The sequence below is a fragment of the Vanessa cardui genome, chromosome W (assembly GCF_905220365.1).
Source record: "Vanessa cardui chromosome W, ilVanCard2.1, whole genome shotgun sequence".
NCBI lineage: Eukaryota > Metazoa > Arthropoda > Insecta > Lepidoptera > Nymphalidae > Vanessa > Vanessa cardui.
Window position 1 is genome coordinate 815,305 of NC_061153.1, and position 19,687 is coordinate 834,991.

At 36.1% G+C, this 19,687-nt stretch overlaps 1 protein-coding gene across 1 annotated transcript; it reads right to left on the reverse strand.

Annotated features, from left to right (window-relative positions):
- Positions 1-13,758: 13,758 nt before the first annotated feature.
- On the reverse strand, positions 13,759-15,176 carry LOC124542787. The gene is made up of 2 exons (XM_047120677.1): positions 14,941-15,176; positions 13,759-14,659 (listed from the first exon to the last, which is right to left on the reverse strand). Exons 1-2 carry the CDS (start codon positions 15,083-15,085, stop codon positions 14,082-14,084), a joined length of 723 nt encoding a protein of 240 aa, XP_046976633.1. The 5' UTR covers positions 15,086-15,176; the 3' UTR covers positions 13,759-14,081.
- Positions 15,177-19,687: the final 4,511 nt, after the last annotated feature.

Genomic DNA, 19,687 nt, shown 5'->3' on the forward strand with positions numbered 1-19,687 from the left:
TTCTATAAGTAAATCTTAGAGGAGGACATCACAAGAGGATATTTTTGTAGACTTTCTCACTCCGATAAACATGTCATTATGATAGTAGTGATCCCAACTTAATCGAATTTGGCTTCTAATGGTTCAGAGTTCGTTTCCAAACAAGACGCGACTCCGGAATCCGCATTAAGCACAAATTTATAAAAAAATAACTTTCCTTTCAGAGACTTCTTTGTGAAGATAATAGTGAGGATAGAATCCTGCATTATTCATTGTAGAACATGCTGTGTGTGCTGTGCTCTGTTATAGAGAGTTTCTCGGATTCGCTTATTAATACTTTATTTAGGCTATATTACAAAATGTCTTTTTTATAAATTAGCTATTGAACTGTTTCTGTTTCTAAATTTTATTTTAAATTTGTATTAAATATGTCAGTTTACTAAGTAAGTTTTTTTCATTGGTTTTTATTTTTAGTTAATTTTGTGAGAATTTTAAAGAGCGACCTTTAGTACGAATTTGTTCATGTTCGACTACGAATTTCCACCAGCGTCCTTTCTGATCATTTTATTTCGATTGATTTTAAATAATTTCCTTCATTTTATACATTTTTAAATAAATAAAATAAATATGAGACAAAAAACTGGACATAAAGAATGCGTTCCACCAAGTGGAGCTGCACCCGGATTCAAGACATTTAAATAAATTCATAACATCGAATGGTCTTTATAGATACAACAGATTTATGTTTGGGGTAACATGTGCTCCAGAATTATTTCAAAAAATACTAGAGAAAATGCTAATTAAGTGTGAAGGGGTAATAAACTTTATAGACGATATTTTGGTTTGGGGAAGTACGGAAGAAGAACATGAGTTGAGATTGAATATGGTGAAACAAATACTTAAACAAAACATTGTTTTGCTAAACCAGGATAAGTGTATTTACAAAGCTGTAAAGGTAAGTTTCTTGGGACACGAACTTACCTCAAAAGGAGTTAAACCGCTTCCAAAATACATCAAAAGTATCTTTGAACTTAGAATACCAAAAACTATTGAAGAATTGCAAAGCTTTTTAGGACTGGAAAGCTACATAAATGAATGGATGAAATTTGGCGATGATGACGGAACCGATGAAGGATACTAAGAAAAAAACTAGGGAAAAGGGTAAATATCGAAGAATACTGGACTGACAGATAAAATAAAGCATTTACAAAACTTAAGGAGGCTTTATCGGGAATACAAAATTTTGGGTTTTTTGATGTCAATGATAAAACGCAAGTAATAGCTGACGTCAGCCCAGTAGGACTAGGAGCAGTTCTAGTTCAGATTGATAACAATGGACCAAGAATTATTGCGTATGGAAATAGGACACTTAGCCAATGCGAAAGGAAGTATAGCCAAACAGAGAAAGAAGCCCTTGCTCTTGTTTGGGTTATAGAGCATTTCAACACATTTCTTTATGGGAAAGAGTTTGATTTAGTAACGGATAACAAGCCCTTCGAATTTTATTATTTATTTTTTTATTTAATACTTTATTGCACACACAATGAAAGGACATACAAATAAAGAGAACAAATACAACAAAGACAAGAAAATAAGAGCGTGCAAAGGCGGTCTTATTGCTAAAGCAATATCTAACAGACAACCTTTGGTGAAAGGATTTGCAAAAGCAGAAACAGAATAGTGCAAAAAATAAAAATAAAATAATATTCAAGATAAAAGAAAATAATGACTTATAATATACACACTAATGTAAAATATGTATAACCTACATACGTTACATATAAATACATATGTATATACATACGTACATACATAGATACATATAAATATATATACACACACCCATATAACATTTTTATATATAATACATATTCAATAAACGTACATACATTACTTATTGTAAGGAAAGATAGTGTGAATCAGAGCGACGAATTTCCGGGGGAAGCATATTCCATAGCTTCACAGCTTTAACAGTAAAGGATTCACTGTAAAAGCGAGTATGAGTAGTTGGCATCTTTAAGCGATTGTCACTTCTTGACCGCAGATCAAGATGACAATCAGCGTCAGTGTCTAAAAAAGAGAAACGAGTTTTCAACCGACTTCAAAAAGGAGGAGGTTATCAATTCGTCTGTATTTTTTTTTTTTATGTTTGTTACCTCATAACTTTTTACTGGGTGAACCGATTTTGATAATTTTTTTTTGTTTGAAAGGTAGTGCTTCCCGTGGGGTCCGATTTTTTTTTTATTTTTTCCGATGATGGTATCCGTATGAAAATGACATAAGTCTTAAATTTGCATTATGATATACATAACGCGCGACAAATAGGTGAATAACTCAAAATCACGTTAACCAATTTTGATGATTCTTTTTTTTATTATAAAGGATATACTTTAGGGGTAGTTTGGTGAAAGTTTGGCAAGGTTCTGAGCACAGGATCCATGACAAATTAAGGAAACGGGAGGGAACGGAACAATTCTGAGGAGCACGTTAGCAATACTCGGTCGAATCTTTTATTTATGGGTTACTTGGATATTAGAATCACCTTCCGGAACGTGGTTATGTTCATGTAATTGTCATAATCGAATATTAAGTGCAATACTGATACTAAATATACTAAAGAATTTGTTTATTTACGACATCACATTGCAAACTTCTAAAATTGTCAGTGTTTCTTTACTATATTGTTCATTTATTATATACACAAACCTTCCCCTTGAATTACACTATCTATTAAAAAAAACCGCATCAAAATAGTATTGCGTAGTTTTAAAGATATAGGGACAGAGAAAGCGACTTTGTTTTATACTATGTATTGACGGAACTCCTAAACGGCTTACAGTTAGGGTGCGATTTGGGGCAGAATTTCTTTCTGTCTTTAATCAAATTTTGTGTATATAATGTGATGTCATATGATGTACGACATAGCATACGAATAGCTCTTTTGCAAAGTTTTTTTACTGAGGTCGATTACAGCTCATTGGAGGGTGGTACCTTGTAGTTTATTATTGCTATATTTGGAGTCGGTGTCAGCCAACCCTATACTATACCTATCAAAAAACAATACGAGAATACTTTAAGAAATGTTTCTTACAAATTACCTTTTATACGATATTATACTGGGTCAATCAAGAGGCTCGTATCGCTTCTTTCTTTTGATTGTTGAAGCGTGTGCCTGTGGCTGACACCGGCTCCAAATATAACAATAACTATAACTACGTTATATAATCGTAAATCGACTTTTAAGTAGTCTAATATTTTTCATTTCATTTTACCTAGGAGGACTCTCAAAAATGTGTTAAATATGCAATTATTTTTATTACTTTTTAGTTCATTTTAATTTGTTTTGAAATACTGTTTTGTTTGAAGTCGGTTTTTCTTTTTGTTAAAATTTTATTTATTAGTTAATTAGGAGAGTAAGGATTATAAAGGATAGAATAGATAAGGGAGAGTATATGCAAGTTGCGGCGATGTCTAATTGTAAGCCACTTCAGTTGGTTACGGTATTCGCTGACATGATCGAATTTACGTAGCGCAAAAATAAATTTGATACAGACGTTTTGTAGTCGTTCAAGCGTGTTTTGTGCTGTTCTTCTGTTAGGTCTGTATAACTACAATTAGCGTAGTCCAGTATTGGGAGCAGTAGTGATTGAGCCAGGCAAATTTTTATTTTAACCGGTAATAGGTGCTTCAAACGTTTAAAAGAGCTAAGGAAACATTGTCATAAAGAATAGCAGGTAATTTACTACAATTAAGTTTGGAGAGTTGAAAGGTGCTACCGATTATAATGGCTCGGGACTTGGCAGGATTAACATGAAATCCATACGCCTTGCACCAATTGGAGATATTAAGCAGGTCCTGATTGAGTCTTGCGATGGCATCATCGATATCATGTGCTGTACAAGTAACATAGACCTGCAGATCGTCGGCATAGAGATGGAAAGAGGATGAAAGGATTTTTGGGATGGTATTATTGAAAATAGAAAACAGGAGAGGTGAAAGGATACTACCTTGCGACACACCAGTTGTGAGAGGGAGATAGTAAGAAGAGTGGTTGTTAATGTGTACACTTTGCCGACGACCAAACAAGTAACTACGAAACCAGTCAGATACGTCCGTAGCAACATTGATGGACTGGAGAACAGCCAGCAGGAGCTCGAAATCAAACGCATTGAATGCATTGCTAAAGTCCAGCAATGTAAGGATGCTCAGCTGCTTGTTGTCCATATTGGAACGTAAGTCATCACATACTTTTACCAGAGCGGTAACTGTGCTGTGGCCCATACGAAAGCCAGATTGATATTTGGAGAGGATGTTGTACTTTAAAATATAGTCGTTTAGCTGGCGGTGCACAATACGTTCCAATACTTTCGACAAGAAGGGAAGGATCGATATAGGACGATAATGGGAAAAGAATACTGGATTTTTATTTTTAGGAATTAGAAAGATGTGAGCAATACGCCATGCTCTTGGAAACTGACCGGAAGAGAGGGAGGAGTTAAAGATGTGAGAAAATGACTGAGGTAAGATTTGATCAACGAATTTATATCCAGTCCGAGATCAAAGCCATGCGCTCGCGTTGAGAGATGGGTTTTGCGTCTTCAAGCATACCGATTTAAAGTTATTTACAAACCAGGACGGACCAACATTGCGGACCCATTATCACGATTATGCCAGTACTCTGATATTTCAAATAGTACATCAACTAAAGACTATGTTCTGCAATTAGTTGAACTATCAAGACCTCGAGCAATTTCAATGAAAGAAATAATTCAGGAATCGGAAAAAGACAAGAGTAAAAAATGGAATTTTTAGTAATCAGTGGGATGAAAGTGTAAAATGCTACAAAATATTTTCGGAAGAATTATGTTTTTACGAAAATATTCTATTAAGCGGGAATAAAATAATTATACGACAGAGTCTCAAATGAATGGGGAGGTTGAGCGACAAAATAGAGACATTGTAAAGCGCCTTAGAATAAGTGCAAGTGAAAAAACAGATACGAGAGAAGCACTGTATGAATTTCTAATGATGTACAACTCTACTTCTCACTCAGTAACTGGGAAGACTCCCTCAGAACTTTCCTTTAAAAGAAGAAATAGGGATAAGATACCGATGTTACAAGATATTGATAAAGACAGTGATACGGCAGTAAGAGATCGGGATAAGGCACAAAAAGAAAAATGAAAAAAATACGGTGATAGAAAAAGAAGAGCGAAATATCCAGAATTAATAGAAGGCGATAAGGTTTACGTTAAGGAATTAGAAAGGACAAACAAACTTGCAAATACATTTAATCCTACACCTCATGTAGTCGAAAAAGCTACATGTGGTGATGTTACAGTTAGAAATAAGAAAACAGGACAAATACTACGAAGGAATGTCATACATTTAAATAAAACTAATTATAACGGATGAATCGACAGATATAGATATAGAATCGATAGATAGACACTACCCGTCTACCCGTGACCACGAACACTGCAAAGTGCTCGAAACGTCGGGATGTTTAAAAAATAATTAATATACGCGATTCATCCGTTATAATTAGTTTTATTTAAATGTGTAATAATCGCGAAAATTTAAGACAACATAATGTCATACATCTTAAACTAGTAGAATGGAAATCTATTCAAAATCATAATCTAACTGAAGGCACTAAAAATCAATGAATAAGCTAACCTGATTGGAAATAATTAATTTATAAATGATATATGCGAAATGTAATTTTGAGTTTAAATTATAATTAAATTTGTTAAAAAGAAAGGGATGTAGTGTTTGTATCTATACAGTAGATATAATACACTGTCTCATGTACCACACTAGAGGGGGTAGCTAGACTGTCAGGGAGTTGTGTTGCAAACAAGGTACGAGACGGACGTGCGCCTGCGCTCCAGGTGTGGTAGTAGTGAGCAGGTGTCTATAATAGTTATCATCGAGGGACCGGAGGGTCCTACAACAATGACGACCTAAAAATGTATCCAAAGTAAACTTGATTAGAGCAACTTATCCAGCATCAGCTTGGTGACTCAATTTGTATTCAACATCCAGTTAATATTAAACCGCTAATGGTCCAGAAAATGGCTTAAGACAAATGGATAGTATATAGTGAACAAGAAGTCGTCATCGTACAAAGCTGTGGAAACGACATCATTCAGCTTATTCAGGGTACATACATAATGAGTATAAATGAAAATTGTTATGTCGAGCTGGGTCATTTGCACATAGAAGGACGAAGTTTAAAGGAAACCTATTTTTAACAACCAACTCCTATAATTAATTTGCCAAATTTAAAGTATTACCATACCATACCATATTAGTGCCGCGAATTTAATGAACATTAAACAAGTGAAGCTCGATGACGTAAAATATTGTAATCAAGTTATTGTAATAAAACACGTGAAGATCGCTAACAGAACTACTTTATTTTTAAATCAAAGAAATTGCACTTGTCACTGTGCTACAGATGATATAAAAAAAAAGTTAATAATATATAACGGAGCAGCATGTTCGAGCCCGTTTTCAAAAATATGACGTCAGCATTACTGACGTCACGAGTGTCAGAGTTTCGATCTTTAACCATCTTTGGTGGTGTGAAATAAAACTCAGGAAATAATCCTCTCTGATTTATTCCAATATGAGGCGGTCCGATCGCTCCGACGGCTCGACCAAGCCTGTCGATACCGGCGGGCGCTTGATCTTTTATAATAAAAATAGGTGGGTAGACTTATTCACTCAACATAACTCATGTTGACCTTTGAAATGGTTATGTAAAACAATACACAAAGAAATCTCTTATGCACCTTTATTAAAATAAATATGGGCAGATTTTACGCATACTATGCTCATAACTGTGTTATCATAACTGTTAAAGGTTCTCGTAGATCTAATAATAATAATAAAGATTTATTGGTCAAGTTGCACTACAACACAATAACAATCTTATTCGCATATAAAAACAGTATAAAAAACACAATAAATTAAAATTACACAAAAAAAAAAAAAAATATATTATAATAGAAAAAGGGCAGAAAAAAAAAAAAAATTGTGCTGCAGTACAACAATACCAAATGGAGATTCGCTCAGTAAAAGAAGAAGCATCAATGCTTCTAAACTGATTTTCAGCGGTCTCCAGAAGGTATGCGCTGACAGCTGTGAAACAAAAAAAAATAGTAATAAAAGTAATACAAAGCAAATCTAAACACTAAAAACAAGCAAAAAAAAAAAATTCTTACAATAATATAACGAAAGTAATTAACCCTTTATTTGACACTGTTAAGTATACTTAACATCTAATTTGAAAAAATCTGGACACGTAATTATTTTATTCCATTATAATTTTTTTATTTAAATAGTAACATAATATTATTTTGAAGTGTACAAAATATAATTCATGACACTGGCAACATTCCGTTTGACATTCGCGCGCAAAAATGGCGGCGAGACGACGGACCTTGCGGATTCTGCAGGTAAAAATAATATTCTTATTTGTTTTCTGTATGTTTTTGAATAATATTATAAGTGAATTGTATTCAGTAATATACAAGCGATGTTATTTTATATTTTTCAAGCCAAAATCATGGTTGGATAAAGGTGAAATCAGGTCTATTTACTAAACGTTAAGTATACTCAACATATTTCGGTGGTGGGAATCTTTGTGTGAAAAGTATATGTTAAGCATGCTCAACAAAGTCGCATGGTGAAACATTATGAAATGATTAACTTTTTGTTTTTAATTCGATAATTATTGCTCTTTGGTGCTTTATTTACAGTGTTTTATGTGCGCACACATATATTATTATTCTTTGCCTGTTAATGTCTTATATTCTAAGCTTCCTTGTTTTGCTCAGTTTCTTGCAACTTTTCAATCTATTTTCAGAATGCGCGTTCGAAAAAAATGTTGGATCTCGTTCCTGCAGTAAATGCACCCTCAGACGTAAGCGGAGATTCGGAACCTGAAAATGAAGAGGCTCTACTACCTCGTATTGGCTATGAATCATCTGATGCTCCATCACTTGATTCATCCATAGAAAGACTTATCATATCGGATTCTTCATTTGATGATGACCGAAACTACTCTCCATCACTGCTGGCTAATGCCAACAATACATCAACTAATGAACAAAATTTTGATCTTACACTACCATCTATCAGTTCGTTGCCAACAATATCCCCAATGTCAAACGTTCCATCGGTTACACCATCATTCATTTTAGACCAAGTAAGTGGCTCTCCACAACCATCACCTCAAAACCTTACTCAAAAACAGCAATCTCCGCAAATTGTAGCCTCATCACCACATCCTACACGCACTAGAATGAAAAATGCAATAGGAAGACAAAAATTTGTTTGTAGACCCCGTCGTGCAGTCAACAAGAAAATACAATTGAAATTTAACTGGGAAAACAAACAATTTCAACACCGTGCAGAATTAGAGTCAGATGTTTTTGTAACTCCACTACTAGATGAAAAATCTCCGCTGGAGTATTTTTATGATTTTTTTTCTTTGGATATTTTTGAAGATGCTTGTCAATTCACAAATATGTATGCTGTTCAGACCATCGGACGGTCTTTGAACTTAACAGTTGCAGAGTTACAAGATTTTGTTGCTATAAAATTAATGATGGGTGTGGTGGATATGCCTTCGTACCTTGATTATTGGTGTGTTGATACACGTTTTCCATTAATTGCTGATGTAATTCCACTAAAACGTTATCAGCAAATTCGGAGATATTTACACTTTGCTGAAAATTGTCGTGCTAATTCTGACCCTTATTTCAAAATTCGCCCCTTTTCTGAAAAAATTCCACAAAATTGCCTAAAAGTCGAAGAAGAAAGTCGATACAGCATTGACGAAATGATAGTTCCTTTTAAAGGGAAAACGGCTGGGAAAAAGAGGCAATATAATCCAAGAAAACCCCGTAAGTTTAAGAATTTAGTTCGTGTTGGAGCTTCCGGTATCATCTATGATTTTTTTCTTTATGCTGGTAATGATATGTTTGAGGACTGCAATTTTACAGAAGAAGAAGAGTGTTTGGGTTGGGGTGCGAAGGCAGTACTTAGACTCTGCAAAACTATCAAAAAGAAACCGTGTGTTGTCTACTTTGATAATTTTTTCTCTTCTCTTGAATTGATGTACCACCTCAGACACGAATATGGAATATTTAGTCTCGGCACGATGCGAACCAACCGCATAAGGAGTGGAGCCGAAAAATTGAAGTCGGACAAAGCTCTTAAAGCTCAAGGCAGAGGTTCTTTTAGTCAAATTGTATGTAACAAGACTAAACTGTCTTTGGTCAAATGGAATGACAATAAATGTGTTATCCTAGGTTCTAGCTATGTTGATGCCTACCCAGTTTCAAAAATACAAAGATATTGTAAAGATAAAAAACAAAAAGTGGATGTACTATACCCAAATATCGTCAAACACTATAATACCCATATGGGCGGGGTCGACTTAGCGGATATGCTAATAGCTCTGTACAGAACGGAAATAAAAAGTAAAAAGTGGTACCTCTCCATTTTTTCACAACTAATCGATATATGCGTAAATAATGCGTGGTTGACATATAGGCGTGACAACAAGAGAAAGGGAGAAAAAAAGTTTAAGGGGCTGAAGAAATTTAGGCTGGTAATATACAAATCTTTGTTGAAGAAAGGAAAATCGATGAAGGATGTGAACGTGAAAGATTTACCCGTAACTGAAAAAATACAAAAACCGACACGTTCTAAACCTGCAGATGATGTACGGTATGATAAATTTGACCATTTTCCTCAACATGGCACAGAATATGGAAGATGTGCTTACTGCAAGAAAGGATTTACAACTGTTAAATGTATAAAATGTGGACTTAAACTTTGTTTTGTAAAAGACAGAAATTGTTTTTTTAACTATCATCATAAGTAATATGTTTCTTTTATTTCAAAATGTCTAACTAATAGTTTTTTCTAATAAAGTTTCTTAATAAGCGTCGAATTTTTATTTTATCCTTTATTTGATTATGTTGAGTATCCTTAACGTTCTTCATTTTATTTATTTCTTTAATCAATGAATTTTGTTAAGTATACTTAACACCGATTATTCGCGTAAATACCAACGAAATATTTTTTTATCATTTTTTTATGTATTTTATACACTAATAACCAAAATATGCGCAAATCACCATGATACATCAACTTTTTTTACCTTGCCAAATAAAGGGTTAAAAATAATAATAATAATAATAAAATGATAACAATAATAACAATAAACAGTCCTAGCGGAACGCTGTGCGAGTGAGATATCTACATGAGATAGAAGCAACTAAACGGCAATTTTAATGTTAGAGAAAAAAATTATATATAACAATAACAATGTAGACTTAATGTTCCATCTCACTCTCAGTCTGAGCGTCACCTCTAGCGCTGAGCTGTCGTGCGTACTGCTCGTCCGCACTAAATAATTATAATTATCGTTTATTATAGGCACAACTTGTAATTAAAAATAAAATAGCAACAATGACAAGTAATATGAAAAAAAAAAAACAGACATCGCAATGGTAAGTAAGTCAATATTTTTTGGATTACATATGATAAGATCATAACTTAGGTTTTCAGTTGTATTATATTTCTCTGGTCCAAGTCCTTTACTTTTTATTCATTTATATTCTAGGCTCTCAAGTGTAAGTGATCAAAAACAATACTATACGGAGAATACTAATGTTAGACAGAAAGTTAACGCCAAGAAAATTTAAACCTGTGGAAGTATAATATTTAATATCCAATACAAAAAAATAAATAAATTGGAGTCGGAGATTGTGTTTAAAACTACAATAACAACAACAACCGGTCACCGAGCGGTGGCATGACTCATTCCAAGTGCTATCGGGCCGCAAACAGACAGGTACCTACTCTTACTATTAATCGTATTCCTAAAGTAAACTAAACATACTTAGTGTATTATAATAATTACATTCTGTTAAAATTTATTTTCATAATTTATATCAATTTTTAAATACTGAAAAATAGGCGTTATACCTGAAGCTGCCTCGGAACGCTGCAGTTCTGTGCTGCGGCATTTTTAGCATAAACAGTGACGCTCGCGTGACATGTTCATTACTGTTCCTTTTTAACCATTGTAGTTTGTGGTATAGGTAAGGAGGAATCTGATATTTAATAACACCAAAAAGTAACGATGCAAAGTGTAGTTGTCTACGATAATTCATTTTTAAAATATTGGCACTATTTAGAAAAGGCGTAACATGAGTACGAGGTGGAATATTGAAACAGTACCGTGCGCATGCATTCTGCACTCGCTGTATTACCTTTTTAGTGCGTGCAAGTAAGCGGGGCCCTATAACTGCGTCAGCGTAGTTAAACTTAGACAAAATTAAGGCCTCGCATAGTTTGATACGGACATTCGTTGAAATTGAGTCTCTTATACGATAAAGGATCTTTAATCTATAAAAACAAGTTTTAGATATATTATTTATATGATTTTCAAAGCGAAGTCTTTCGTCCATTAGTACACCTAGATTACGTGCCTCGGTTACCCTTTCAATATGTTCACCTCTTATCTCTACTTTAGGGTTATAAATCTTAACTAATTGTATTTGTCGATCTGTGCCAAAAATCATGTATTTTGTCTTGGCCGCATTTATAGTCAAAGTGTTTGACTCCGACCATTTGGAGATACGGTCTAAGTCCTGCCCAAGCTTGTGCAAAGCTAAACTTATCTCACTTGGTTTAAATGATATATACAATTGTATATCGTCCGCGTACATCTGAAATTTACTATTCTCTATTTTGTTTACTATGTCTGATATGTAGATTATAAAAAGAATAGGGCCCAAGATGGATCCCTGCGGTACGCCCCTGTTTACCTGGCTACAGACAGATTTATCTGCATTACCATCCTCACGTCCTATTTCTACATATTGAGTGCGATCGGACATATAACTTTTGAACCACTCTACAGCTTCTGAGCTAAAACCATAGTATGCTAATTTTGAAAGTAATAGAGTGGTGTTTATGGTATCAAAAGCTCGCGAGTAATCGAGAAGCACAAGGATAGTCGCCTCCCCCCTGTCCTGAGCAGATAGGATATCGTCCACTACATAAGCTAATGCGGTTGTAGTACTCCTTTTCTTTCTAAACCCAGATTGTTCTGAAGGCAAAATATTGTTCAGTTCGAGATAGTCCCTTAATTGATTGCAAACTGCTTTCTCAAGAACTTTAGACAAACAGGGCAGGATGCTAATAGGGCGTAAATCCTTTAGTTCTGTAGGGTTACTGTTCTTTGGTATGGGCTTAATTATGGACTTATGCCATTGATTAGGATAAATACTAGTCGTTATTGATTTATTTATGATTTTTGTAATTAATTGAATTGAATAAGGAAGCGTAGGTAATAACATATCAAGTGAGATGCCATCAGATCCGATGGCGTTAGTATGCAATGACTTGATATGTCTGAATATGTCAGTCTCTGTAACAACATTTATATTAAATATTTAATGTCCAAATTTATGCGTTAGAAAGAAATCAATATCCGATTGGAGAACAAAGTTTTTGCCAGGAACCGTTAGAAAAAAGGTATTTAGTTTATTAGGATCACGTAATTGTTCTGGTAGCTGCATGTCACATTTCCTATTGATATTTACATTATATTTTATATGCGTCCATAAGAGCCGAGAATTTTTGATATTTTTATTCACATACATATCAAAGTATGCCTTTTTTTTTCATTTTTTATTGCCTGATTCACTAAATTCTTTAATTGTTTATAGTAACTGAGATGAACATCGCTTTTATTTTTAGTTGCACGTGTGTGCGCACTGTCCCTTAGTTTCATCATAAACTTGATGGTAGCGGTGATCCACGGGTATTGCCGATTTTTGATGCTAATACATTTAAGAGGTGCTAAAGTATTATAAACACGAAGCACTATCTTGTTAAATTCCTCCACCATATCATTAACATTTTCAAGTTCAGCAATGCACTCTCAATTAATTAACGCTAGATTCCTATCCAACTCATTCCAGTCAATAGCTTTAATGTTTCTAATACATATGCTTTTAGAGTGAAATACATCTTTGTCGATACTAAGCTCGCAAGAAATGAAAGAGTGGCTACTTAATGTACTAATATGATCAACCCATACCCGGCATATACTTGTATCTGAGCAAATTAAGTCAATTAGGGTCTCGCTATGGTTTGTAAAATGCGTCGGTTCAGTAACATGTTGAGTTAAGTTAAAAAAAGATGAAAAATCAGTGATCATATTGTAATTAAAGTGATTATTGTTAAGAAAATTAATGTTAAAATCGCCCATTATTATTAGATGATCGCGCCATGTAAACGTACTCAGAGTCTCATACAGGGCATCGAAGAATGTATGCACACTTAACCATGGAGGTCTATAGGCTGTACCTATTACGATTTGCTTGCCTTTGATTTTAATTCCTATCCACATCTGCTCAACGGACGAGTGAGGATGAGTAAGAGTGCGTACAGTTAAACCCTGCCTTATATAAAATCCTACTCCGCCACCGCGTGCTCGTACCCCTGGTGGCCTTGGTATATGTCGAAGATTATAACCTGCAATGTTAGGCGCACGCCCTCTTCGCCTGCTTTTAACCACGTCTCGTTAAGGCCTAATATGTCTACTTTGTGTCTTTCTACGGTAACAATGAGTTCCTCATGATTAGTCCCAAGAGACCCAGGATTTATAAAACCAACTTTTAAGTGTTGTGGATTAATCATTTAGAACCAAAAAATATTATATATATATATATATATATGTATATGTGTAATTACTTGATGGCAAATTGAATGCAATATGCAGGAACAAGTTTCAACATAAATTTTAAAGCAGACTATAACAACATTACTTTGAATTATTGCAGATAGATTAAATTTTATTGTTATTGATTTTATATTAGATGTTACGCGTTTTAAAAAGTTTTCGAATTTAATTCCAAGAAAAATATAATACAAGCTGTACCTAAACCAATGCACAGAAAAAGTGTCTATACTTAATATTGCTTTTAAGTAGTTAAAGTAACTAATTAAAAAAACAAAAAACAATATTTGTGAGTCCATAAACAAATAGTTAAATTTAAAACTCAAATAGACGTTTGACCAAAAACCGTCATTAAGTCATCCTCCGAGCGTATCCTGTGTGCTGCTGTTTCCTTGCTACGCCGTGCATATATACGTCCCCCGCGGGTCCATACATAACGCCAGCCGTTCTTATGGCCCTCCTCCCTTGCTTTAAAGAAAAGGAACCGGTTTGCTCGCGTCAGCCGCTCGTTGATGTAGAATCGCTTCGGTTCCTTATCTATTTCGAAGCTCGATGAATCCGCCCCGCGGCGCACGCGTGCGGCGCGCAGTAGTTGTTCGCGGAGCGCGCGACGCGCCAGCCGTACGACGATGGGGCGCGGCCTTAGTCGTTCACTGTTCTCCACGTGAGCTGGTCGCGGGCCGGAGCGTTCGACGTAAACAACATCCTTCTCATCAATTTGCACGCCTATTTTGCAAGCTACGAGCCCCAAAATATGCGGCAAATTCTCTCCTGCTCGTTCCGTTATGCCTGTTATCTCGACGTCATTTGTCAAGCACGATTGATCACGGTCATTTAGCTCGGACTTCAGATGCGCAATTTCCTCCAGGAAAGGCCGGTATTCGGATTCGACGTGGATGTCTCCTCAAGCCGAGACAGTCGTATCTCTATGCTGTCGATTCGCTTGCCTACTTCCGACATTGTATTTTTTAGATACATGAGTTCCTGTCGAAAGGAAGACACCTCATGTGTAACCGCCACCAGCTCATTGCGTAGCAATTTGATTTGCTCCAACAGTGTATTGGCAACTTCTGCGTCCTCCTTGAGTGTCAGCAATAACGGGGAATCAGTGTCTGGCTCATTTGTCCCACTCATGGATATCGAGGCAGTGACCGAGGCAGGTGAGCATGGCTTCGGCTTACAGCTCTTGCATATCCATTTCGGTGCCTTAGAATCGGGGCTTTTATTGACGGCACAAGTCCGATGAAATAAAAAGGAACAGCGAACACATTTTACCGTATCAGCCAACGCAAGGAACTTTCCACAGCTATTACATTTGTTTGCCATTTTACTGTGTTAATCCAGTTACCGTGTTTTGTTTTTAGACGCCAATTATAAAGTTATTATTAAGGAAAAATTGTTAGTGAACGTAGGAATAGTGCAACACTTTGCATAAGGTGGGTACGCAAACAGCTGACCGTCACTTCGTGCTATTAGATGTTAATTTATAACACTTCCCTATATAAATAGTTTCTAATAACACTGTCACTACTTTAAGATACACTGTATATGAGTTTAATAAAGTTTTTATATCGCAATTACTTGTTTTATTATTTTTCTCTAATTATTAAATATTATATCGTAGCAAAAAACTGTCACCGCTGTCAGCGCCCTATACTATACTATAATAAACACATTTACAATGCTGTTATTGACAGTAATTAGCCTATGATGGAACCCGAGCCTAACTCCAGGCGTTTCTCTCTAAAAAGTACTCTTTTAATGAATAGTATGATTTATTTATTAATTTAGTCTTAATAATATTTTTAAATTTTGAAAATGGTAAATTGATTATATTTTCCGGTATCTTATTATATATGCGTATACCATTGCCCAAAAACGTTCTATTTACCGTATGCAAACGGAAACTGGGGGTTACAAGTTTATTCTTATTTCTTGTATTAATAGTATGTACATCAGCATTGATAGAATAATTTTTAATATTCTTTTGTATAAAGATTATATTATCATAAATATATTGTGAAACAGCCGTTAATACACCTATTTCTTTAAATTTCTCGCGTAATGATGTCCTGGAGCTAATATTGTAAATAGATCGGATAGCTCTTTTCTGTAGAATAAAAACAACTTCAATCTCTGCTGCATTACCCCATAACAACATTCCATATGACATAATACTGTGAAAATTACTAAAATAAACTAGTCTAGCAGTACTTATGTCCGTAAGTTTTCTAATTATTTTAATTGCATAAATGGCACTACTTAGTTTTCTTGCCAGGGCATACAAATGGGTGCCCCACTGCAGTTTGGAGTCAAGGGTTATCCCTAAAAGACCGTCGACTCAACAAACTCAAGCCTTTCATTTTTCAAAGTTATTGCAGAAGGATTTGATTTGACATTTGGCAAGGAAAACAAAACACATTTAGTCTTTTTAGCATTTAGTACTAAATTATTTATGTCAAACCAACCAAGAACCCGCGACAGAGCACTGCTTACAACGTCATAGTTGTTTATTTTTCTATCAAGTTTAAAAATGAGGGATGTATCATCTGCAAACAGTACAATATCGCAAGTATTTTTTACGAAATAAGGTAAATCATTTATATATATTAAGAACAAGAGAGGTCCCAAAATTGAACCCTGTGGTACACCCATTTGCGCCACAGCGCCATTTGATTTTGCACCATTAACCACAACCTTCAAAACTCTTTCACTAAGGTAGGAGGAAATTAATTTCAATGCAGGGCCCCTGATACCATAATATTTAAGCTTTTCTAGGAGAATATCATGCCTAACGCAATCGAAAGCTTTTGATGAATCACAAAAAACTCCAATAGCGTTTTGTGACTTTTCCCACGCATCATAAATGTGCTTAACAAATGCTACACCCGCATCAGCAGTCGAGCGACCCTTAGTAAAACCAAACTGTTGAGAATGCAATAGCTTATTCGAGTTAAAGTAAAATAGCAATTGATTAAGCATGACTTTCTCAAAAATTTTACTTAATACTGGCAAATAGAGATCGGTCTGTAATTGTTTGGATCATTTTTATCACCGGACTTAAATAATGGGATTACTTTACTTAATTTCAACATATCAGGAAAAATACCAGATTGTACACATTTATTAAAGATGATAGCTAAATAAGGAACCAAGTCAACAATTACATTGTTAATAATTGTGACTGATAAATCCCATAGATCACTGGTTTTTTTCAGATTTAATGTTTTAAATATTTTTAATATTTCGTACCGAGTTATATTCTCAAAAGAAAATTCTAACTCATTCTGGGGAACATAACATTTGAGTAGGTCTAAAGCGTCATTAGGAGACGCATTAAGTCCTTTAGTAATATTCAGAGGAATATTAGAGATATATTCTTCGAATTCATTGGCCACATCTAGATCTTTGCCTACAATTTTGCCTTTTATACTAAGGGATAACTGCCCTGCATCAAACTTCAACCTACCTGTTTCCGAACTTATAATATCCCAAGTAGTTTTCATTTTATTATTAGATTTTAAGATTTTATTTTTAATATGCAACGAACGAGCTGTTTGACAAACTTGTTTAAATAACTTGGAATATTTTTTAACAAAATTGATAAATTTACAATCACGATTATATTTCTTAAGTTCATATAGCTCATACAATTTATTTCGACTTATATAGATACCGGTAGTGGCCCAGTCTGAGAACTGCATTTCATTGTTTTGATAAAAGGTTTTTAACTGAAATATTTTATTGAATTCGTTATTAATTACTTGTAAAAGAGAATTATATAAAGAGTTGGGATCATTTAAGCTAAGATTCAATTTTGGAAGGCTACAGTGTAAAGCATTATTGAAGTTGATTAAACCTTTTACAGTAATTGGCCTACAAGTGATTTTTCGTTTCTTTTGATTTTTTTTATACCTATTGACACCATTTGGCCAAAGTGATCTGATGTAAGGTTTGATAAGATTTTCTTATTAACGGCCTCACAACTACAAAACACGTTATCTATGCAGGTTGCGGAAGTCGCTGATATTCTTGTAGGTTCACAAAATATGTTATTTAGATTATAAGATTGAAATAAATTTATGAACCTAGTACTTATGGAAGATTGCACTAAAATGTCAATGTTAAAATCTCCACAAATAACTATATTCTTTCGCCCAGTACAGACTCGCTGAAGGGCGTCCTCCATCACACATGCAATTTCCCGGGAATCCCATAGGAAGGAAGCTTCGAAAGAAGCTCTTTGTGCCAGACGCGATCGAAGGCCTTCGCTATGTCCAAGCTGGTTTCTAATGCCTCCCCCTTGCTCTCAACTGCTTCAGCCCACCTGTGAGTAAGGTAAACTAGAAGATCACCGGCTGAGCGACCCCGACGGAAACCGTACTGGCGGTCACTAATCAGCTGATTCTCCTCTAGGTACCGCAGGAGCTGGCAGTTAATAAGGGACTCCATTATCTTGGAGAGCAAGGAGGTGATGGCTATAGGCCTATAATTGGACGGGTCTGAGCGGTTGCCTTTTTTAGGGATCGAATGCACCAAAGCTGTCTTCCAGGAATTCGGGACGACGCCTAATGTGTAGAATTGCCAGAAAAAACGCGTTAAGACCGGTGCCAACTCGGGAGCACATGTCCGTAGCACGATTGGAGGGATACCATCGGGTCCGCTCGACTTATGAATGTCCAAGGAAAGAAGTGCTTTACGAACTGCACTTTGCCGGAATTTAACCTCCGGCATCGTGGTATCACACCGCGGAATTGTTGGTGGAGATTTTCCTTGGTCATTCAGAGTCGAGTTCGACGCGAAGAGAGATCCTAAAAGATCAGCTTTCTCTTTCGCGGTATGGGCCAATGACTCACCGTCCCTGTGCAGAGATGGAAAAGAGGGCTGACAGAAATTCTCTAAGACAGCCTTAGCGATAGACCAGAACGCTCGTGTTCCTGAAGAGAGACGCACCAGTCTCTCGCCAATTCTGCCAATGTACTCCGTTTTCGCCCTAGCAATCACGTTTTTGAGGGACCTAGAGGAAGAGTTATATTCCTTTTTGAATGCGCTGGTATTTACATCACGAGACGCAGATGCATTAGCCCAGGTTTGATAGCGTTCCCACTTACGGCGTGATGCCGTTTTGCAGAAGCGACCAAACCATGGCTGAGACTTGCCACCGATGGGTACTGCAGAGTAAGGAATGAATAGTTCCATACCCTGAAGCACCACATCGGCAACAGAGTCAGCAGCAGCGTTCGGATCATCCGGCGAGAAACAAATCTGCCCCCATGGGTAAGATGCAAAAAAAGACCGCATCCCATCCCAATCTGCTGACTTGTAGTGCCATACTCGGCGGCACCCAACAAAGCGAGGCCGTGAGTACCGCACAGGCGGCACTGTACTCCGGACGAGACAGTGGTCAGACGAGCCCAGAGGGGGGTCGACGATAACCTGATAGCCATCCGGATGCGAAGTCAGCAGAAGGTCCAACGGGGAAGGTGTATGATCCTCCACATCCGGTATTCGCGTTGGCGAGTTGACCAGTTGTGTTAGATCATATGCTAGAGCGAAGTCCAGAATAGATCTACCCGCATGATCGGTGGTGCGTGAGCCGAGCCATTCAGCGTGGTGGGCATTAAAGTCGCCCAGAAAATGATCTCTGCGGATGGAATCTGCTGCAGCACGGAATCTGTAGCCATTTGGACGTGCTCAACCAGTCGGTCGGTTTCGGCATTACCGCTATGGGACCTATAAAGGCACGCATAGATTCGCGGATGGTCATCGCAGTCTACACGCAGCCAGATAATCGATAGGTCCTATCCTTCAAGGCTGCCGAGGCGTCGAGAACAGATATCATCTCTGACGTTAACGCATACCCCAGCTCGTGGTATAAAGGAATGTTCCAATTTGTACCCAGGGTACGAGAGAAAAGTCGTATCGGCA